This window comes from Manis javanica, chromosome 14, assembly GCF_040802235.1.
Source record: "Manis javanica isolate MJ-LG chromosome 14, MJ_LKY, whole genome shotgun sequence".
Taxonomy (NCBI): domain Eukaryota; kingdom Metazoa; phylum Chordata; class Mammalia; order Pholidota; family Manidae; genus Manis; species Manis javanica.
The window spans coordinates 80,037,038-80,061,069 of NC_133169.1; the positions used below are offsets into that span (position 1 = coordinate 80,037,038).

Below are 24,032 nucleotides of genomic sequence, written 5' to 3' on the forward strand. Positions count from 1 at the left end.
ATACTGCTCCCGGAAGCCGGAGATGCGCGCGCACCGCGAGCCTCCGCCTTCCCGGCGTGCCCCGGGCCTGCGGCGTAAACGCGCGCGGGCCGTAGTGGCCCACTTGACCCGTGGGGCCGCCGAGGCGGGAATCTGTGAGTGTGCGCGGGCGCGGGGTGCCGCGGTCGGCGTTCCGCGGGCAGCCCCGGGCCGGTCCCCACCCCCGCTCTCGCCCGCCAGCCGGGAAGGAAGTTGGTGTAGGAGGAAGGGTTCCAGCCAGAGCCTTCGCTCCCACCTGGAGACTCCCGACCGCGAGACCCGCGAGTCCTCACGTCCCGCGCTCGCCTTGCGCTCCTAACCCTTGCTGGGCCTCGGGCTCTGGGTCCCTGGTGTTGAGAAAAGAAACATTTGCAAATATGTCCCGGATCGAAAAGATGAGCATTCTGGGCGTGCGGAGTTTTGGCATAGAGGACAAAGATAAGCAAATTATCACTTTTTTCAGTCCTCTCACAATTTTGGTTGGACCCAATGGGGCGGGGAAGACGGTAAGTCCTGAGTAGCCGCCTTCAGTTTCCGGGTCGCCACATATTACGCATCTGGAGAATAACACATCTGGGGAGTTTAGAACGCTGGTTAGAACGAGAGGCGTCTCTATGGCTTTTAGGACCCCAGGAAGTGCATGGGCCTCCGGGTGGCTCCCCAGCCCCGGGGCATGGCTCGGTGTGACCTTCAGGTCACAGCGACTTTAGATGTCGACCCGTTTTCAGCCTCGGAAGGGTATCCATACCTGTCCGGTGGAAAACGATTTCCCTGAGAATTCCAAGAGCTACCAATGCGTATGCGGAGGGTGCTCAGGTCCTTCGTACAAGAAGCCTTTTTGTCTGCGTTGATGTTTTCTTTTAATGTTCTTGTTCCCAAAGCATAGCGTTCACTTCCTCGTACTTGTCCAATACAGGAATTTCTATAAAAGTTGTAAAGTATAAACATGTAGTCTAAGAAGAATTCTGAGTATGCCGACTGTCCAAGCATAATAAATGGGAAATAATTTATTATTTTTAAGTAATTATTAAAATGAGACTTAATTTTCAAATGAAACTGTTGGGTGGGGCTTTAAATGGAAAGCTTTTGTTGTTAGGATGCTCTTACCTAGACAAGATAAAAAATTGGAGCACAATATAGTTACCGTGACTTTTTAAAACCCTAAGAATGAAACTTGAGCCCTTAAATGATACGCAGTTACAGGAAAAGCATAGCAGCGAAGAGACTGTCTAGTCTGAAAGAGATTGAGAAAAAGCAATGCAATGATACCAGTGTAACAGGGGAGAAGAGTAAATTAAATGAAAAAGGTAGAGAAAGAGATAAGGTTTAACGTTGCGAGTTGAATGCTAGATCCTTGCCTACTTTTATTTGTTAATGAAAAAATGCAATTTATTGAATGCCTATTCTGTACCTAGCATGTATTAAGTGCCCTACTGGGAGACCAGTATCATTTTTTTTTAGTGCTATCTGCCTGAATTTTTTGCTTCACCATTAGTTAGCTGTGTGACTGGGCAAGAGTAACCTAAATGCTTTCGTCTTAGCATTCTCATTTATAAAGTGGAGGTAAAAATAGTTTCTACAGCTTAGGACTAATTTGAAAATTAACTTTAATATATGTAAAAGTGATTAATACAATACCTGGCACATAGTAAGATAGGCACATTAGCATTGTTTTTTAAAATTAAATCTAATTTAATTTAATTTTTTATTTTGCTATCATTAATATACAATTACATGAGCAACATTGTGGTTACTAGATACCCCCCATTTTCAAGTCCCCACCACATACCCCATTACAGTCACTGTCTACCAGTGTAGTAAGATACATTAGTGTTTTTTGCTAACTTTTTAACTTCTTAAAAAATGTAAGCTTTATTGAAGTATATAATTAACATACAATTGTAAGATATTTGAAGTATACATCGTGGTGATTATAAAAGCATTCCCCCATCTAGGTCACACACCCATAAGCTCACAAATTTATCTTTTTTTTTTTTTTTTAGAGGGCATCTCTCATATTTGTTGATCAAATGGTTCTTAACAACAATAAAATTCTGTATAGGGGACTCAATGCTCAATGCACAATCATTAATCCATCTCAAGCCTAATTCTCATCAGTCTCCAATCTTCTGAAGCATAAGGAACAAGTTCTTACATGGTGAACAAATTCTTACATAGTGAATAAGTTCTTACATGGTGAACAGTGCAAGGGCAGTCATCACAAACTTTCGGTTTTGATCACGCATTATGAACTATAAACAATCAGGTCAAATATGAATATCTGTTTGATTTTTATACTTGATTTATATGTGGATCCCACATTTCTCCCTTTATTATTATTATTTTTATTTTTAATAAAATGCTGAAGTGGTAGGTAGACGCAAGATAAAGGTAGAAAACATAGTTTAGTGTTGTAAGAGAGCAATTGTAGATGATCAGGTGTGTGCCTGTAGACTATGTGTTAATCCAGGCTTGACAAGGGCATTAAAACATCCACGGATGCAGAAGATTTCTCTCAAAACAGGGGGGGTGAGGTTCTAAGCTTCACCACTGTTGATCCCCAATTTCTCACCTGATGGCCCCCCTGTGACTGTGCCTGTCTTAGGTTGTTCCTCCCTTGAGGAATCTTACCCGTCTCTGGCTAACCAGTCATCTTCCAGGGCCATACAGGGAGATGTAAAGTTGGTAAGTGAGAGAGAAGCCATATTGTTTGAAAAGGTTAGCTTTTTACTTTGCAGATTTATGCCCTGTGGCTTCTATGCCCAGCATTTGTCTTGAGGTATCTTTACCACTTGGAAGAATTATGATACTCAGTAAATTCAATATGAGGCACGAATTCTATTTAAGGGTTGTAGTTAGGAAGGAAGAAGAAAAGCTATAGAGGTAGCAGATGGAAGAAAACATGGGAGGATTGATTATTTCTTTGAGATATCTTCTTGTAGAGTAACTTAAGCATGTATAGATTTTAAACTACTAACTAAATTGGTGCACACACATTAACATAATAGAAATACAGTTACATAACCAAAGCAGATCTATAGTTACCAGCCATCTCCAGTGAAGCCAAGAAAACTAGTTAGGCACCCTAGGCATTTGTGAAAATTTGTCTATGATATGATGGATATTGTCCAACTGTACTTGAACAGTCTGAGAGAAATCAGACAAATTAAAACAACCCATTCCTGGGAACTGTTCACATCCCATATGTTCTTTTAACCGTAAATACTCTGTAGTCGTAAGATTTTGGAGGGCTACAACTTGCACTTCTCCTAATTCTTGGCTGAGTTCCAACAGTATAGATCCAGTCAAATTTGTTGTTTTACTGTATGCACCAGCCAGCTTAGATATTTCCTTCTTCATTCCAATGGCAAGTCCAGGAAATGGTGGGATGGATGCAGCTACAACTGCCATATCGCCTGGATCTTTGTGGAGGTTTTTTGATGATCATCTTCTGGTATGAGTCTTCCAGAGAGTGCTGATGTTGGAAGTTCTTCTTCATATCGTATCTTGGTTCATTTTCTGGGTAGCCAAATTAGGCTTTGATCTTCTGTATAAACACAAACAGACCCTTTGCCCACACTTTGATATGCCCTTTATACCATTGTGTAGAACTCGTTGGAGGTCTGTTAGTCCATTTTTGGGTTCTGTAATTCCGCTGCTGTTTTGTTCCTTCAGTTTTTCCTTTGTTCTTATACTCCACAGATGAGTGAAATCATTTGGTATTTCTCTTTCTCCGCTTGGCTTATTTCACTGAGCATAAGACCCTCCAGCTCCATCCATGTTGCTGCAAATGGTAGGATTTTTCCTCTTCTTATGGCTGAGTAGTATTCCATTGTGTATATGTACCACATCTTCTTTATCCATTCATCTACCGATGGACATTTAGGTTGCTTCCAATTCTTGGCTATTGTAAATAGTGCTGCAATAAACATAGGGGTGCTCTGTCTTTCTCAAACTTGATTGCTGCGTTCTTAGGGTAAATTCCTAGGAGTGGAATTCCTGGGTCAAATAGTAGGTCTGTTTTGAGCATTTTGATGAACCTCCATACTGCTTTCCACAATGGTTGAACTAATTTACATTCCCACCAGCAGTGTAGGAGGGTTCCCCTTTCTCCACAGCCTCACCAACATTTGTTGTTGTTTGTCTTTTGGATGGCAGCCATCCTTACTGCTGTGAGGTGATATCTCGTAGTTTTAATTTGCATTTCTCTGATAATTAGCAATGTGGAACATCTTTTCATGTGTCTGTTGGCCATCTGTATTTCTTTTTTGGAGAACTGTCTGTTCAGTTCCTCTGCCCATTTTTTAATTGGATTATTTGATTTTTGTTGAGGCGTGTGAGCTCTTTATATATTTTGGACGTCAAGCCTTTATCGGATCTGTCATTTACAAATATATTCTCCCATACTGTAGGGTCCCTTTTTGTTCTATTGATGGTGTCTTGCTACAGAAGCTTTTCAGCTTAATATAGTCCCACTTGTTCATCTTTGCTGTTGTTTTCCTTGCCTGGGGAGATATGTTCAAGAAGACGTCGCTCCTGTTTATGTCTAAAAGGTTTTTGCCTATGTTTTTTTCTAAGAGTTTTATGGTTTCATGACTTACATTCAGGTCTTTGATCCATTTTGAATTTACTTTTGTGTATGGGGTTAGACAATGGTCCAGTTTCATTCTCCTACATGTAGCTGTCCAGTTTTGCCAGCACCATCTGTTGAAGAGACTGTCATTTCACCATTGTATGTCCATGGCTCCTTTATCAAATATTAATTGACCATATATGTTTGGGTTAATTTCTGGAGTCTCTAATAATCTGTTCCACTGGTCTGTGGCTCTGTTCTTGTGCCAGTACCAAATTGTCTTGATTGCTATGGCTTTGTAGTAGAGCTTGAAGTTGGGGAGTGAGACCCTCCCTACTTTATTCTTCTTTTTCTGGATTCCTTTGGCTATTCGGGGTCTTTGGTGTTTCCATATGAATTTTTGAATTATTTGCTCCAGTTCATTGAAGAATGTTGCTGGTAATTTGAGAGGGATTGCATCAAATCTGTATATTGCTTTGGGCAGGATGGCCATTTTGACGATATTAATTCTTCCTAGCCATGAGCATGGGATGAGTTTCCATTTCAAATTAATCTTTTATGTGTGTGAAAACATTTAAAATGTGTGAGCAAATTTTAGTTATACAATACAGTATTACCAACAATGGTAACCATATTTTACATTAGCCATTGTTGTTATTAACTTAGTTTAGGGGTTTTATTTGAAAACAGATTTTAAAAATAAATTATAATTAATTTTAGTCCACTTTTTAAATTATGTAGCTTTTCTATGAACTTACAACAAATTATCCTTTAATATTGCAGATTTCATAATGTCAAATTTTATCTGATGGTTTCTTTTATAGTCCGTATGGTAAACAGTATTTTTATTTTATTTTATTTTATTTATTTTATTTTATTTTATTTTATTTTATTTTATTTTATTTTATTTTATTTTATTTTATTTTATTATTTTGTTATCATTAATCTACAGTTACATGAAGAACATTATGTTTACTAGGGTCCCCCCTTCACCAAGTCCCCCCCACAAACCCCATCAGTCACTGCCCATCAGTGTAGTAAGATGTTGTAGAATCACTACTTGTCTTCTCTGTGTTGCACAGCCCTCCCGTGCCCCCCACCACATTATACCTGCTAATCATAATATCCCCTTTCTTTTTACCTGCCCTTATGCTCCCTTCCCTCCCATTTTCCCCAGTCCCTTTCCCTTTGGTAACTGTTAGTCCATTCTTGGGTTCTGTGATTCTGCTACTGTTTTGTTCCTTCAGTTTTTCTTTGTTCTTATACTCCACATATGAGTGAAATCATTTGGCATTTGTCTTTCTCTGCATGGCTTATTTCACTGAGCATAATACCCGCCAGCTCCATCCATGTTGTTGCAAATGGTAGGATTTGTTTTCTTATAGCTGAATAATATTCCATTGTGTATATTACCACATCTTCTTCATCCATTCATCTACAGTAAACAGTATTTTTTAAATGAATTAACATTTCATGGTAAACGTCTGCAGTTCTCCTACAACTAAATAATATAATTTTCTGTTTCTTTAGACCATTATTGAATGTCTGAAATATGTTTGTACTGGAGATTTCCCTCCTGGAACCAAAGGAAATACATTTGTTCACGATCCTAAGGTAATGGTACTAGTAAAACTTTGTATTTTTATAATCATAAAAGTGACAATAATTTACTATAGAAAACCTGGCAAAGTATAAAGCATTTCCAAAAACGTTGGAAAAGTATAAAGAAATGTGAATGGTCACCCACACAGTCTTAGCACCCAGTGACAACCATTGGACATTTTCATGTATTTTTGTATTGTCTTACATAACTGAAGTCATACTCTAATTTTGTATCCTGTGGTTTCTTCCCCATTTAATATTATCATAAAGTCCCATATCATATAAAACTGTATTAAATTCTTAATCTGGGTGTTTAGTACAAGGGTGCTTCTTTTAATCTTTATGCTTTTTTGTACATCAAATATTTCCTACTTAAAATGTAGCCTTTTATGAACAGTTTTAATAATTGCATGATTTTCTCAATGTTTATATTGGTTTTAGTTTTTCATTAAAATGTACCATGATTTAAATCTTTTTGCGGGAATCTTTGAATCATGGTATTTATACTCTTAGTTTGTGCAAAGGGCATAGAACTTTGTATACGGGTATTGTCCACTGTTTGAATGTTCCCATTGCACCACTTTCCTTTTATGAAAGACCTGTGTCAGTACCTGTTTTCGCTAACTGAAAATTCCAAAGAGGATTTTTGCTTTTACCAAAAAAGGTCAAAAGTGAAAATAGCACCTTCAGCATTTGTTTTGTAGAAGCTGTTGTAGAGGCAGCATGCACCCTGAGCAACAAGAGTAGCACTGCCGTGCTCCTTCCCGGGAACCACACTCAGCATCTAAATATAAAAGCAGCCATAGCTTTGAACTGTTTGTGAGCATCTGTGCTTTATCTTGACTTCTGTGTGCATCTGTTAGCAAGATGTGCCCTCAATTATCAGATAAAACTAAGATGATTTTTTGGCTCTGGGAAAGCTCAGAAAGTTTTCCATGTAAATAAATGGTAATTGCTTCTTTGATTTACTCCATTTTAGTTTATAAAGGTTTTTATAAGAATGCTCTACTTTGGATAGTGGGGGAATCCTGTACACATTTCAGCCTATAGGTTTTCTTGTTTCATATATGTATATACAGTGGTATCATGTGCCTCTCTGAATTATTCCCCACGTCCCCCCAGAATTTGTTGTATATGTTTTCCAGGCTTTTTTCTGTGTTCATAAAAACATACCTGTGTGTGTATATAAGTACACTCACATAAATATTTTAACACATCAAAAGAATTTTATTATACCACTGTACAAATCAAATACTCAGTGACATACTGCAGATATGCTTTTATATATATATATATATACCTACCTTTATATATATATACCTACCTTTATTGTTTTTAATAACTAAGTAGTAGTCCATTGAGTTTATATTCTGTGGTTAATTTAACTGACCCTCTATTGATACTCATTTAAGTTGCTTCCACTTTTATGTGACTAAAGAAAATTCTGTAATTATGAAAGTATTTATTTTTCTCTTAGAAGTAGTGAAATCTTTTAGTACATTTACTGAGCTCTCTTTACAATGACTGTCACACCTCTCTCTTTAAACCTATAATCTCTGCTCAGTTGATGACCTTGCCTTGTATTTTATTGAGGAAACAGGTCCCTCATTTTCCAGTCATAATATCAACCAAACTACCCTGCATATGTACCCATACTATGTTTTCTTTCCTGTATTAAGGGTAAATTGTTTATTGTTTTACCTAAAAATCAACCAACTCCTCTTGGAGACTGGATCCAGTCAGTCCCCTTTATCAATTCCAGCATTAGCTTTTTTGCTTGTTCCTTCTTGCTGCTGCATTAACAGTTTCCCCCTCTTTATAGGATCATTCACATTAGCATATGAACAAGTTTCTGGGTAGGTTCCATCTACAAACAAAAAACTTCCTTACTGCAGATCACCCTCTGGCTACTCCCTCTTTGTCTCAGTTTATAGCAAAACTCACAGGAGTTTTACATACTCATGGCCTTCACCTCCTTTTCTCTCATTTTCACCTCAGCCAACTCTGTTCAGATTTTCTTCTTTTTCCGCACTAAAATTGCTCTTGTGAGGTCACCAGTAATCTCTTTGTTGCCAGATAAAGAGGCCATTTTCTAATTCTCAGTAACTTCTCTGCAGATTTGATGTAGTTGGTGTAGGATAAATTCTAACCAAAATAAGTAGGCAATGAGAGGCAACAAAGGGCCAGGCAGTTTATTTGAGCACAATCCCAGGCGATGTTCCCCGGTCTGGCTAGTCACAGGCTGGGGAAGTCACACTCAGCAGGGCAGGCAGCGAGTTTTTAAAGAAGGTAGGGGGAGGCAGAGCTTAGATTTACCGTGGTGTGAGGATCGGCTAGCCTAAGGCACATTTTTCAGGTTGGGAGGGGGCAGCAGACGGGGACTTTGGCGTGTCATCAGTGTCTGATGTGCTCACCCCTCCCTCCAGTGCCTCCAACCTTACAGTTGGTTTTCCCCTTTTCAGAAAACATTGCTGTCTGCTTCTATGACACCGTAATATCATACCTCCTTTCTCACTGGCCATACCTTAGTCTCCTTTGCTTAGTCTGCTTTTGCTTGACTCTTCTTGGGTGATCTTATTCACAGTCTCTTGGCTTTAAGTTCTGGTTACATGTTGATGACTCCCAAGTTTATATATTTAACCCAAATTTCTTTCCTAAATTCTAGACACATAGGTCCAGCTGTTCATATATTTAATGGGCATCTCAAAAAAAATGTTCAAAACAGAACTCATGGTCCTCTGTCTTCCTCATCCCCCTTGCACATCCCCAAGGCTGTTACTACCTCAGTATTCTCCAATTGAATAAATGATGTCATTTTCCACACATATGTTCATGCCAAAACCTTAGTTTCATCCTTTGATTCCTTCATCTCACCCTGTTCCCAATTCTTAAGTAATTATTAGCTACTCTTTTAAAACATATCCAGAATTTTTCCCTTCATTCCATCTTCATTGCTCCTTTTCTGGTTCGAGCTACCATCCTGTTCCTTTTGAACTATTCTAGTAGTCTCCAAACTTGTTTTCCTGCCCTCATTCTTGAAGTTCTCTCTTTTTCACACAGCAGTGAGTTATATTTTAAACATTTAATCATTCAGTGAGGGAGTGGGTCATTCAGAATCTCGGGCAAGAACATTCCAGTCAGTTTTAATCCCCCAAGTGCAGAGTTCCTGAGGGGGGAGCATGCTTGGTGTGTCCAAAGAATTACAAAGAGCAGCAAAGTGGTGGGGGAAAAAATGGTAGAAAATTAAGTCAGAGAGATAGAAGGGACTAGTTCCTGTAGGCCCTTGCGTTCTACTGTTACTCAAGTAGGAATCTACCGGAAATTTTTAAGCAGGAAAAGGGCATGTTATACATTTTAAAGCAATCAGTTTGGTTGCTCAGACAAGACTACCTGTAACTGGCAAGGATAGAAGGGTGGAGGTAGAAATGATGAGAAAAGCTTGGATTTAAGATGTGTTTTAAAACCAACAGATTAGCTAGTGATTTAGATAATGGTGTGTAAGAGAAGTAGGAGCATCAAGCATAACTCCAAGGTTATTGATTTGGGCAACTAGATAAAGTAGTGTTGTCTTTACTGTAATTAGGAAAATCAGGAAAAGGGGACTTGGGTGGCTCTGGTTTAAGTATGTAAATTTGGGATGCATGTTCAGTATCCAAAGGAGATGTCCAGTAGGCAAATAGAAATATGTCTGGGGGAGAGGTTCAAGCTCAAGAAAGGAAAATTGGGAATCATTTCTATACAGTTAGTTTTACATATAGTTAGTTTTAAAGCCTGATGGAATTGTGCAGATGCGAATATATGTGTGAATATGAGGAACAGATCCAAGACCTGAACCTAAAGCACATTAACATTTAGAAGTAGGTGAAAGAGGGGCCAACAAAAGATGCTAAAAGAACAGTTAGTAAAATGAAGAAAACTGGGAAAGTGGTGTCTGGGAGGACAAGTGAATAAAGTATTACAAGAAGGAAGGTGTCATCAACTGTGTCAAATATGTCGATAGCTCAGTTAAGAGGAAGGTTTGGCTGTGTGGAAACCATTGGTGATCTTGACAAAACCACTTGGAGTAATCTGAGAAAACAGGAGGTAAGGAAGTGAAACAGAATTGTTATGAATTTGCTGTAAGTGGAGAAAGAAGACAGTTGCTAAAAAGGTTTGCAGGATCAAGGAGAGTTTTGTTGGTTATTCTTGTTTTGTTTTCAGTTTTTTCTGGATGTTTCCATGTTGGTTGATGATCTAGTATCTCTCTCAGTCTATCACCCACTCCCCCCTTCAAATGGTTTCATTCATGTATAGCTGTTTTTCTGAGCTGTCTGCTCATGTTCTCCCTGTAGTTCTTGCATTTGTGGTTTGGCTCTCTTCATTTACTACCCACTTTTAGGCTGCTCTCATTTCCCAGGTTTAAGCTCCCACCCACAGTGTTTTATCCATTAACTTTTTCCTGAGTTGCTCACGCCTCCTTCTGTGGTTGGAGACATTCCCTTCATCTTATGGTCCACATCCCCTTAGTTTTCCCAGTCTGCTATGTTCTCATCATTTCAGTTCCCCCCACCCTCTTGTACCTTCAGCTTTTGTCTTTCCTTTTCCCTGTTTTAATTTGTCCCTGTATCTAGTAGTATTTACCTTGACTTAAACACGTGAGTTTCTCTGCTGCTCCTCACCGATCTTTGTTACCTATCTTAGATAGTTGTTTCTATCTTAGGAATTTTAATTTTCATGTTGTTCCATTTGCCTAACGTTCCCCCTTTCTCCCCTACCTCTTTAAAATTTCAGGCTACTTCAGTCCTTCCCATTCTTCCTCTGACTTTACTTGCATTGCCTCAGTCGACCTGAACCCTCAGAAGCGTTTTTCCCTGTTGTCCACAACTCATCAGTTTTGTCTTGCTTCTTGCTGATACTGTAAATGACCTGGGTGCTGATTTCCTCAGTTTTTCTTATCTCACATTGCTCCCATACGTTGTTTTTTTAAACATTATTTAAACTGTGGGGTAAGTATGAGATAAAGCACATATATATATATATATATATATATATATGGGTATCTCGCCTGAGGGTTTCAGCAACAGGCTAGTCACTCAGGACTTGGTGAGACTGAAAAATAACTGAATGTTATGGGTTAAAGGGTTTATACCCAGCTTTATTCTTGTGGTGGCAGGTCAGGAGCTAGAATCCCATCCGCCTCAAGGTCAGTTTACATGCAGCAAGCAGATCTCCGCCTCTGGACCTCTCCAATGTCTCATAGCCCCAGATCACTGGGCAGAGCTCCTTATATAGAGTCAGTAGTAGCTCACTGCCAATACATGTGCAAGCATGCACTTGCGAGCATTACATGTATGCAGTGGGCAAGTAATCGGGCAGGTGAGGATCCTGGCCATAGGAACTTCCATTTTCCCTACAATGGGATAAAGCATTTACAGACTGATAGGAATGACCTTGGAGAGAGGGCAGAGTTGATTAAAGAGCAAGGATAATTGTGGAGCAAAATCCTTGAGTAGGCAAGAAGAGATAGGCTCCATCTACTGAGTTAAAAAGCGTGCCCTATTTATGTCCTATTTATATATAAGAGTATGGCAGAATATGTAATTGGTAAATTTAGTGGTGAGAGAATAAGTTTTATTTTTATTGTTTCTATATTCTCAGAGGAAAAAGGAAGTGAAATTATTAGCTGATGGTGAGAGAAGGAGTTGATAGAGGGCTAGAAAAAGTGTAAAGTAGTTTCTACCTCAGAGAGTAAGTTGATTAGGGAAGTGTTGTAGGGTTATATGACAATGTCATGGGGTCACTTGAGGTTTGTGGGTTAAAATTTTTTTGGGTGCCAGTCATCATGGTTGTGTTTCTTTAGTGTTGTTCAGCTGTTCATTGGGTAGGCACTGAGTAAGTTGGGAAGTTGGATGTAATCAAGGTTGGGGGTTTGCCTAGTAATACACAGTGAAGGGAATGAGAAGCAAGGAACTGACTGTATTCTTAATATATTTATTTGACCAATACCCTTTGTATGTAATGAATCTCCCATCACTGCACTGGGGCTTCACTATCTCACATTGGACTGACTCCATTCCCATGTGCAAACCCTTCTCACCCTTCTTGGGCTCTGACTCCTCATGATGGTTTCCTCACATGGATGTTGTCCCATTCTGTTTGTGCTCTGACTTCCATGCGGGACCACCTCCCCATTCCCTACCCAGGATCACCTGAGTCAGCCTGCTCAGTCTGATGCTCTTTATCAGATGGCCTCTTGTATGGATGCCCTCCCTAATCTGGGGATCTGAATTCCCCTGGTAGACTTCCCCCTCATGTGATTTCCTCCTCCTGAGTTGGGTCATCCCTGCTGCCAGATGCCTTTTCATCCTCTTTGAACTCTTAACACTTTTGGATGCTTGAAACCCTGTGCCAAGCTGTCTCCCTACCCTCCTCAGCCTACTGAGCTCAGGTTTTCTACTCTAGGCTGAGCTTCCACATACTCCCACCTCCAGCCATCATGAACATGTACGTTCTTCTCCATCTAAAGGTTTTATGACTAGATTGTTTGGAAAGGGAAAGGCTTATTTTATTTTTTATTGTTTTATTCTTCTGAATAGAAACTGTTCTAAAGTATACTATGTATTTCTCTGCCTTAATAAATTAATGCAATCTAGATTACTCTTTGAAATGATTTTTTCTCAATAAGAGCATCAACAACAATGTTGTTATTGAAATGCTACAACATATACCCTGTGCTTGAGCTCCATTTACTAATTTGGTATTTGCTGACTAGCTAAGTCCTGCAAAAGTAGATGCCATGGAGAATGAATATGTGTATTTGGCCTGGTAGTTAGGCATATTGTGAACAAGTTAATTCATTTTCTGGTACATACATGTATAACTCCTTTGTTTAACTACTGTGGATTAAGACCTCAGCAGTTGCTTTCCTTGGGGTAAATGATAAAATCAAGTCCCTGAGCTTTCAAAGCTGAATATCAGTATCTAGCCACCTCCTCCCTGAGAAGTCTATTTAATCTTCAGAGGCTACTTCTGAGCAACCAGTACAACTTTTCCCTCTTTAGCTCCGTCTTCAGTGCTAAACTGCTTGTGCAGGCTTTCTGACTGTTTCCCTGGATTACTCCCTGCTTGCTATTTTGCCTCATTCAGTTTGTGTACCCTAAAGACAAAATACTCTTCTAAAATGCATATCTGGTGCATGCCTTTCCCCTGGATTAAACCCTTTAGTGGCTTTCTGTTCCCTTAAGTCCAAAACTCTTACCATGTTTCAAAAGGCTCTTAATTACCAGAACCATTTTTTATCTTCATTCCCCTTTCCCCTACTTTTTGCACCAAACATTCTGAAATTACTTTAGCCATTCAGTGACTCAGATCTTTTTATCTGGTTAACACCTGCTCATTGTCAGGTCTCAGTTTAAACATTCACTTCCTGTAGAAAACTTTCCCAGAGCTCTCCTAGACAGGTTAGATGCCCTTACTTTGTGCTTCCAGAGCACCCTGTACTTCTCTATGATGATGTTTAATACCTTTCTCTACTCTTTTGTTTAAACTATCTTCCATGCTCCAAAGGAAAAAAGTTATCAGTTATTTTCAAACTAAAGCAACACATGAATGCTATAAGTGCTTAATAAATATTTGTTGAACAAGTTGATGAATTAATATCAAAGCTAAATTTATGCCAAAAAGTCATTAAAAGGTGTTCTATGATTTTTAAAAAAACAACAGAATCCAGGACTTGTGATTTTGGAACAGCAGGGTAATGAGTAACAGCTTCAAATATCAAGTTCAACTTGTGTTCCCAAGATGAATAACTATAAAACTGGAAAAAAATATTTGAAGCAACTGTTTTTGGGCATTGTGCAACAGATGATACAGGGCTGTGATCTTTGAGAAAAAAAATACATGAGGTGATTATACATTCACTCTAGTTTTACACCTAGGAACATTTTGTAGACTTTGGTATGTGGAATTAGAACCCAATAGAGAACAGTGGCATCAGTAGGTAGATAAAAACAAAGATAGAAGTTTGGGTTTGCTGAGGCGCCAATAAATTGTGGGGCAGGGTATAGGAGTGGAGTTGCTGCTGTACAGAGATGGGGCACCGGAAATCCACATATGGAACTCTTGAGTCTTTGGCCAATTACTAGGTGACATGTGTCCAGGATGAGATTCATTGAGGGCTAGGGGAGAACAACTACTGGGGTACAAGAGTGGAACCATGAACTGAATGGAGATGCTTGAGCTTACACAATGCTCGGAGACATGAGTCCTGACATTCGAGAGTAGGGAGACCTTGTGAGACCCATCAGCATTCTGTTGAGACCTTGGAAGAACCGTACTCGGCTTTGAGACAATCAAGCTGAGTTTCTAGTGAATTAACTCCTCCTAGAACAAAACTCAATACTTTTTAATGAAAGTCAACACAATCCAAACTTTCAGTCTAGCACCTACAATGGCCAGGATATAATAAAAAATTCATGGATGCGTAAAGAAACAAATGTGACCCATAATGAGAAGGAAAAAGGTGACTAGAAACAGATCCAGAGATGATATATTTTAGAGTTAGAAGATAAGGATCTTAAAAGTTCAAGAATTTAAAGGAAAAGATGGCAATAGTGGGTGGCAAAAGATCTCAACAGACAAATAAAATTTAAAAAATACCCAAAAAGCTCAACGCTTCCCAAGTAGTACAAATACACTTTTGTTGGACATTGTATTTAAATTGCTGAAAGCCAAAGACAAAAATCTCAGAAGCAGACTGAGGAAAAAGTAACACATTCTGCAGAGAGGAAAATAATGACTGCTGACCTCTCGTCAAGAACCATCCAAGCCAGAAGATAGTGAGATGACATCTTCTGAAAGTGCCAGGGAATTAAAGGTAACCTGAAATTCTGTATCCAGGAAATAATATCCTTCAGCAATTGATGATGAAATGGAGAACATCAGATATTTTTTAAAGACAGGTATTTGTCACCAGCAGACTTGCATGAAAGAAAATATAAAGGAGGTTCTTGAGGCTAAGGGGGAATAGTAATAAGTCCTTGAGCAAAGGTTGTTTTGACCCCTCTTTCACAAACCTTAAAAACGAAGGTTCAAAAGGAGTATATCTCAAGAAACCTGTAATGCCTGAGCCAAGTTCCTCATTTGTTAAAGGAGTAAAACAAAATTCTTTACTCAACAATGTAACATTCACACTCAAAAGTTACCAGCCATGCAAAAAGCAGGGAACTAGGAGAAAACAGTCAAAGAAAGATCCAAAATGAAAGAAGTGATGAAGTAGCAGACAACCTTAAAACATTAAAAATCTTATAAATGTGGAAAGATGTAAAGGAAAACATAAGCATGATAAGAGAAATGGAAAATTCTTACAAAAAAAGTACCCAAATAAAGCAAAAGGAATAACAGTGTTTTTAAATGTAAAACAGGTTAAAACTGAATGAATGGAAAAATATGCTAAAATATGCCAACTATAAAAATAAAGTGGAGGTGGCTGTATTAATATCAGTATACTTCAGAACTAGGATTATTACTGGGATAAAAGGAGATATAATGAAGATAAAGGGGTCAATTGACCAAGAGGATCTACAATTCTAAAAGTAGAGCTTCAAGATAGAAGAGGCAAAAATCTGTGAAGTGGAAAGGAGAAATATGCAAATTTACAGCTACAGTTAGAGAGGTCTTAAACCTCTCTCAGTAGAGACAAGATACCAGTAAGGATATGGAAAACTTTAACACTGCTAACCAAATCAAATTAACCCAGTTGACACTTACATGAAATTGCACCAGTGAACAGATTACACATTATTTTCAAGTACCTTTGGAATGCCCACAAATATTATGACCATAAATCTAGTGTAAATCAATTTTAAAGGATTAAAGACATACCGTGTGTTCTCTGACCACACCAGAATAAAACTAGCAATCAGTAACAGGAAAACAACCAGAAAATCTCCAGATATTTTAAAATTAAGCATCACACTTCTAAATCCATGGATCAAAAAAATGAAAAGGGAAATTAGAAAAATATTTAAATTAAATAAAAGCATAGCATATGAAAATTTGCAGGCAGGTGGCAGAGGAACAGATGACAGAGTAGTAAGGCAAGGCAGAAGTCTTCTCCCAAAAACACACAAAACACAAAAGTACAGCAAATACAACTAAACCTGAAGACTGAAGAACTGACTAACTACATCTGGGGAAGAAGAGAAGACCTTATAGAAAGGGGTAAAGTGGCAAAGCTGAGATCCAGTGGTACTGAAGCCACCCCCTCCAACCCACCGTGCAGCCCACAGGCAGGAGAAAAAGGAATGGAGTGGGGAGGGGGTCAGAGTCCTGGACCACTGCACACCTGGCCCTGGCCATCTGCTCCGGGAGCATGAGCCCCCATGACATGGCGCTCTGGTCATTAGTGGGCCTGGAATACAAAGACAGGTGGAACACTCAGCGAGGCTGAGATTCCAGCTGCTTGTGGAGAACAGGCACACTCTACCAGTCCGCCTGAGACAAAAGCAAAGTGGGCAGTTTAAAAGGCTTCCCAGCAGCAGAAGGGGCACCAGAGGGGCAAGTGTTGGACAGAGCTCTCTTCTCAGGAGAAAGAGCAGGTGGATGATACCTACCCAGCTGCCCTCGGCCCAACAGGTTGGAAACTCTTGGGAGCCCCAGATGCTCTATCTGCCTTGCTGACAATGCAGCCCCAAGGCTTCTCCCTGTATGCGTGGCTGACAGACAACCCTCTTAGCCTGGTGGTAGTGTCAGACTTTGCTGCTGGGTAGGCAAAGGGAGCCCTCCCAGCTTTCTCAGCTCCTTTTTGGCCCAGCCAGGTAGGTGCCTGCTGGAGCCAGACCTGGGAGCTCCTTCCACCCCGTGGGTGCCAGGACCTGCCCACCTGCAGCTCCTGCCTTTGCTGTAGGCCAGGCGGAGGGCAGCCCCATCCCCAGCAGTTCCACTGGCCCAGACACAAGGCTTCTCCTTGTACGCCCATGACCAGGGGACAGCCTACTTGGTCTGGCAGTGGTGTCAGACTTTGCTGACGGGTAGACAGAGGGAGACCCTCCCAGCTTTCTCACCTCCATTTCAGCCCAGTTGGGGAAGTGCCTGCGGGACCCAGCCCCAGGAACGCCTTTCCCACCACCAGTACTGGGACCTAAGTACCTGCAGCCCCCACCATTGCTGGAGGACCGGCAGAGGGTGCCCCCACTCCAGCAGAGACTTCTGCGCTGATCACAAAGGCACAGTAAAAAGTCTTGGAGCTTCTGAACGCTAGAGGGCAACCCCTTCATAAAGCTATTACTCCATACAAAAACAAAGAAGAACTGACAAATAAGGAATGAGAGGAATATATTCCAAACAGAACTACAAGGCAAAACACCAGAAAGAAGGCTGAATGAAACAAATCACCAATCTTGATAAAGGCTTCAAAGTAAAAGTCATAAACATCCTCATGGATCTACTGAAAAATATTCAAGATCTCGTGGAGGACCTCAACAAAATGAGAGAAGACCTGCAAAAGAGCCAGAGTTGAAGAATACAGTATCTGAAATGGAAAATACAATGGAAGGATTTAATAGCAGATTATTACAGGTTGAAGAAGTTGTAAATGACGTGGAAATTAGGGAACAAGAAAACAAGCCAAAAAACAGAGACAAAAGGATCTCTAGGAATGAAAGAATAATAAGAAAGCTGTGTGACTGATCCAAATGGAATAATATTTGCATAATAGGGATCCTGGAAGGAGAAGGGGGAGACAAAGGGATAGAAAGTCTCTTTGATAAAATAATTGTGAAAACTTCCCCAGTCTAGGGAAGGAAATAGACACTCAAGTCATGGAAACGTGGAGAGCCCCTAACAAAAGGAACCCCAGGAAGGCAACACCAAGACATACAATAATTAAAATGGCAAAGATCAAGGATAAGGAGAGAATACTGAAGGCAGCCAGAGAGAGAAAAAACATTACTTTTAAAGGAAACCCCATCAGGCTATCAGCAGACTTCTTTTGTGTGTGTGTGTGTGTATGTGTGGACTTATTTTTACTTTATTTTTTAAAATTTTGGTATCATTAATCTACAATTACATGAAGAACATTATGTTTACTAGGCTCCCCCCTTCCCCAAGTCCCCCCCACATACCCCTTCACAGTCACTGTCCATCTGCGTAGTAAGATGCTGTAAAATCACTACTTGTCTTCTCTCTGTTGCACAGCCCTCCCCGTGCCTCCTACGCACTATACACGCTAATCATAATGTGCCCTCTTTCTTTTTCCCCGCCCTTATCCCTCCCTTCCCACCCATCCTCCCCAGTCCCTTTCCCTTTGGTAACTGTTAGTCCATTCTTGGGTTCTGTGATTCTGCTGCTGTTTTGTTTCTTCAGTTTTCCTTTGTTCTTATACTCCACATATGAGTGAGACCATTTGGTACTTGTCTTTCTCCGCCTGGCTTATTTCACTGAGCATAATACCCTCTAGCTCCATCCATGTTGTTGCGAATGGTAGGATTTGTTTTCTTATTATGGCTGCGTAATATTCCATTGTGTATATGTACCACATCTTCTTTATCCACTCATCTACTGATGGCCATTTAGGTTGCTTCCATATCTTGGCTATTGTAAATAGTGCAGCAATAAACATAGGGGTGCATCTGTCTTTTTCAAACTGGAGTGCTGCATTCTTAGGGTAAATCCCTAGAAGTGGAATTCCTGGGTCAAATGGTATTTCTATTTTGAGCATTCTGAGGAACCTCCATACTATCAGCAGACTTCTTAGCTGAAACTCTACAGGTCAGAAGGGAGTGGCATGATATATTTAATGTAATGAAACAGAAGGCCCTCCAACCAAGATTCCTCTACCTGGCAAGATTATCATTTAAATTTGAAGCAGGAATTAAACAGTTTTCAGATAAACAAAAGTTGAAGGAATTCACCACCACACATATGTTAAAAGGACTGTTGTAGATGGAGGTGTTCCTAAGGCTAAATAGCTTTCACCAGTGAAAATAAACCCATAGTAAAGGTAGTAAACCAATTAATTACCAAGCAAATATGAAATTAAAACAAAAGAAGCAAAATCAACTACTCACAAAATCATTCAAGGGATACATAAAAAGTGCAGATTATGACATCTAATACCTAAAGTATGGAGGAAGAAGAAATAGAGTAATCAGCAATTTAAGATAGACTTATAGTGTAAGGAACCTATCCTTGGACCTTTGGTAACCACAAAACTAAAGCCCACAATAGATACACTGGAAGAAAAAGGAAGGAAGGCAGGGAAGGAGGAAGGAAGAAAAGAGGGAAGGAAGGATTGAGCCAATTACAACACTAAAGAAATCTATCAAAAAACAGAGTATAAGAGAGGAAAAAAGGAACAGAGAGGAGATATAAAAACACTGGAAAACAATTACTAAAATGGCAGTAAGTACATATCTATCAATATTCACATTGAATGTAAATGGACTGAATGCACCAATCAAAACACATACATTGGCAGAATAGATTAAAAAAACAAGACCCATCTGTATGCTGCCTACAAGAGACTCATTTCAGACCCAAAGACATGCACAGACTAAAAGTGAAGGGATGGAGACAGATATTCATGCAAATAATAGGAGAAAAAAGCAGGAGTAGTGGTACTTATATTAGACAAAACTGATTGCAAAACAAAGAAAGTAACAAGAGACAAAGAAGGACATTACATAATGATACAGGGGGCAGTTCAACAAGAGGATACAACCATTATAAATGTCAATGTACCCAATATAGAAGCACCTAAATATGTAAAGCAAATACAGAATAAAACAGGGAAATAGTTTGCAGCACATTACTTTTAGGAGACTTACAGACCACTCAGATCAGCAGATGAACCAATCAGAAAAGTAATGAAACAGACATTGAACAATACATTAAATAAGGTGGACCTAGCACATGCCAACAGAACATTCCACACAAAAGCAGCAGGATACACATTTTTCTCAAGTGTACATGAAATGTTCTCCAGAAAAGATCACATACTAGGCCACAAAAAGAGCCTCAGTAAATTTAAAAAGGTTGAAATTGTATGAATCAGCTTCTCAGACCACACCGGTATGAAACAAGAAATAAGTTACACAAAGAAAACAAAAAAACCTACAAACACATGGAGGTTAACAAACATGCTTCTAAATAATCAGTGGGTCAGTGACCAAATAAAAACAAAAATTAAGCAATACATGGAGACAAATGAAAATAACTCAACAGCCCAAATCCTGTGGGATGCAGCAAAGGCAGTTCTAAGAGGAAAGTACATAGCAATACAGGCTCACCTCAAGAAACAAAAACAATCCCAAATGAACAGTTTAAACACACAGTTTAAAAAATTAGAAAAAGAGCAAATGAAGCCTAAAGTCACTAGAAGAAGGGACATAATAAAGATCAGAGCAGAAATAAAATACAGAATAAAACGGTTGAAAGAATCAATGAAACCAGAGCTGGTTCTTTGAGAAAATAAACAAAATAGGTAAACCCCTACCCAGACTTACCAAGAAAAATAATGTACACAAACAGAATCAGAAATAAAAAAGGAATAATTACAACGATACCACAGAAGTGCAAAGAATTATTAGAAAATACTATGGAAGATTATATGCTACTAAATTGGGCTACCTAAAAGAAATGGACAACTTTCTAGAAAAAATACAAACTTCCAAGACTGACCCAGTAAGAAACAGAAAATCTGGACAGACCAATTACCAGCAATGAAATTGAACTGGTAATAAAAAAACTACCTAAAAACAAAATTCCCGGTCCAGATGGCTTCACAGCTGAATTTTACCAAATATTTAAAGAAGAGCTAATACCCATCTTTCTTAAAGTATTCCAAAAAAGTAGAAGAGGAGGGAATACTTCCAAAATCATTCTATGAGGCCAGCATCACTCTAATGCCAAAATAGAGAAAGACACCACAAAAAAAGAAAATTTTATAGAGTAATATCCCTGATGAACATAGATGCAAATATCTTCAACAAATTATTAGCAAATCAAATTCAAAAATACACTAAAAAGATCATCCATTGTGACCAAGTGGGATTTATTCCAGGGGTGCAAGGATGGTACAATATTCATAATACCATACATCACATCAACAAAAGGACAAAAATCACGATTATCTCAAGAGATGCTGAAAAAGCATTGGACAAAATTCAACATCCATTCATTATAAAAAGTTAACAAAATAGGTATAGAGGGTTGCATACCTCAACATAATGAAGGCTATATGTGACAAATCCACAGCCAACATCATAGTTAATAGTGAAAGCTGAAAGATTTTCTTCTAAGATTGGGAACAAGACAAGGATGCCCACTCTCAACACTTTTATTCAACATGGTACCATGGCAGTCAGACAACAGAAGGAGATAAAAAGGCATCCAAATTGGTAAGGAAGAACTTAAACTGTCACTGTTTGCAGATGACATGATACTGTACATAGAAAACCCTAAAGACTCCACCAAAAAACTACTAGAACTAATAACTGAATGCAGCAAAGATGTAGGATGCAAAATTTATATCTGTCACATTCCTGTATACTAACCACAAATTAGCAGAAAGAGAAATCAGGAAAACAATTCCATTTATAATTGCATCAAAAAGAATAAAATACCTAGGAATAAACCTAACCAAGGAGGTAAAAGACCTTTACCCTGAAAACTACAAGACACTCATGAGACAATTCAAAAAAGATGCCAGCCACTAAGTGAAATCTATTCCATGTTCATGAATAGAAAGAATTAATATTGTCAAAATGGCCATCCTGCCTAAAGCAGTCTAGAAATTAAGTGCAGTCCTATCAAAATGCCAACAGCATTCTTCAATAAACCAGAACAAATAGTTCTAAAATTCATATGGAACCACAAAAGATCCCAAATAGCCAAAGCAACCCTGTGAAAGAAAAACAAAGCTGGGGGAATTATGCTCCCTGACTTCAAGCTCTACTACAAAGCCACAGTAATAAAAACAATTTGGTACTGGCAAAAGAACAAACTCATAGATCAATGGAACATAATAGAGAGCCCAGATATAAAGCCATGCATATTGGTCAATTAATATATGATAAAGAAGCCATGAATATACAACAGGGAAAAGACAGCCTTTTCAATGACTGGTGTTGGCAAGACTTAACAGTTACATGTAAGAGAATGAAACTAGCTCATTGTCCTATTCCATACACAAAATGTTAACTCGAAATGGATCAAAGACCTGAATGTAAGTAAAACTCTTAAAAGAAAACGTAGGCAAAAATCTCTTGAATATAAATGTGAGTAACTTTTTTCTGGACAAATCTCCTTGGGGAAGGGAAACAAATTAAAAAATGAACAAATGGACTACATCATCAAACTAAAAAGCTATACATCAAAGGACACCATCAGCAGAACAAAAAGGCATCCTACAGTATGGGAGAATATATTCATAAATGATTTATCCAATGAGGGGTTAACATCCACAATGTATAAAGAACTCATATGCCTCAATACCCAAGAAACAAATAACCCGATTGAAAAATGGGTAGAGGAACAGACACTTCTCCAAAGAAGAACTAGAGATGGCCAACAGGCACATGAAAAGATGCTCCATATCACTAATCAGGGAAATGCAAATTAAAGCCACAGTAAGATACCACCTCATACACATTGGATAGAATGGCCACTACCCAAAAGACAAGAAACAACAAATGCTGGTGAGGGTGCAGAGAAATGGGAACCCACCTACACTATTGGTGGGAATGTAAATTGGTGCAACCATTGTGGAAAGCAATATGGAGTTTCCTCAAAAAACTAAAAATAGAAATACCATTTGACCCAGTAATTCCACTTCTAGGAATCTACCTGAAGAAAACAAGATCCCTGATTCAAAAAGACATATGCACCCCTATGTTTATTGCAGCACGGTTTGCAGTAGCCAAGATACGGAAGCAACCTAAGTGTCCAGTAAGAGATGAATGAATCAAGAAGATGTACATATATACAATCAAATATTCAGCCATAAAAGGAAAAGAAATCCTGCCATTTGCAACAACATGGATGGATCTAGAGGGTATTATGCTCAGTGAAATAAGCCAGGCAGAGAAAGACAAATACCAAGTGATTTCACTCATTTGTGGAGTATAAAATCAAGGTGAAACAGAAGGAATAAAGCAGTAGACTCATACTTACCAAGAAGGGACTAGTGGTTACTAAAGGGGAGTGGTTGGGAAGGTTAGTGGGAGAGGGAGGTGATTAACGGGCATAATATTTCACAGTCACAATATAGATTCGTCATGGGGATGGTAGTACAGCACAGAAAATATAGTTAATGATTCTGTGACATCTTACTATGTTGATGGACAGTGACTGCACTGAAGGGGGTGAGGACTTTATAACATGGGTAAATGTTGAACCATTGTGTTGTGTATTTGAAACCAACATAAGATAGTGTATCAGTGGTACTTAAAAAAAAAATTGACAACTTAGATGAAATGGACAAATTCTTTTAAGGCCTGAGCTAACAAAGCTTACTCAAGAAGAAATATATCTATTAACGAAATTGAGTCATAGTTAAAAACCTCACAATGAGAACTGAAGGCCCTGATGATTTTAGTGAATTCTACCAAACATTTTAGGAAGAAGAATGTCAGATCTACACAAACCCTTTCAGAAAAGCAAGGAAATACATCACAACTCACTTTAGGAAGATGACATTCACAAAACCAGACCAAGACATTACAAAGAAATTACAGATGGATACTTCTCATGAAAATAAATGCAAAAATCCTTAGCAAAATATTAGCAAATCAAATTCAGCAATATACAGATGAAGATAATACACCATTGCTAAATTGTATTTATCTCAGGAATGCAAGGT

The 24,032-nt window shown here is 38.9% G+C and overlaps 1 protein-coding gene across 4 annotated transcripts in view; it reads left to right on the forward strand.

The window, feature by feature from the left end:
* Nucleotides 1–100: 100 nt before the first annotated feature.
* Nucleotides 101–24,032, forward strand: part of RAD50 (RAD50 double strand break repair protein) — an 88,988-nt gene continuing 65,056 nt past the window's right edge. For 3 of the 4 annotated variants that reach the window (XR_012124865.1, XR_012124866.1, XM_073221264.1), the window contains exons 1-2: nucleotides 101–524; nucleotides 6,122–6,205. Coding sequence is in view for 2 of the 4 variants with exons in the window: in XM_073221264.1 (XP_073077365.1) it covers nucleotides 396–524; nucleotides 6,122–6,205 (213 nt within the window). In the remaining 2 variants the exon portion in view is untranslated. Of the gene's footprint in view, nucleotides 529–3,725; nucleotides 3,812–6,121; nucleotides 6,206–24,032 lie in introns of all 4 variants that reach the window. The other variant, XM_073221265.1, reaches the window with a different exon arrangement.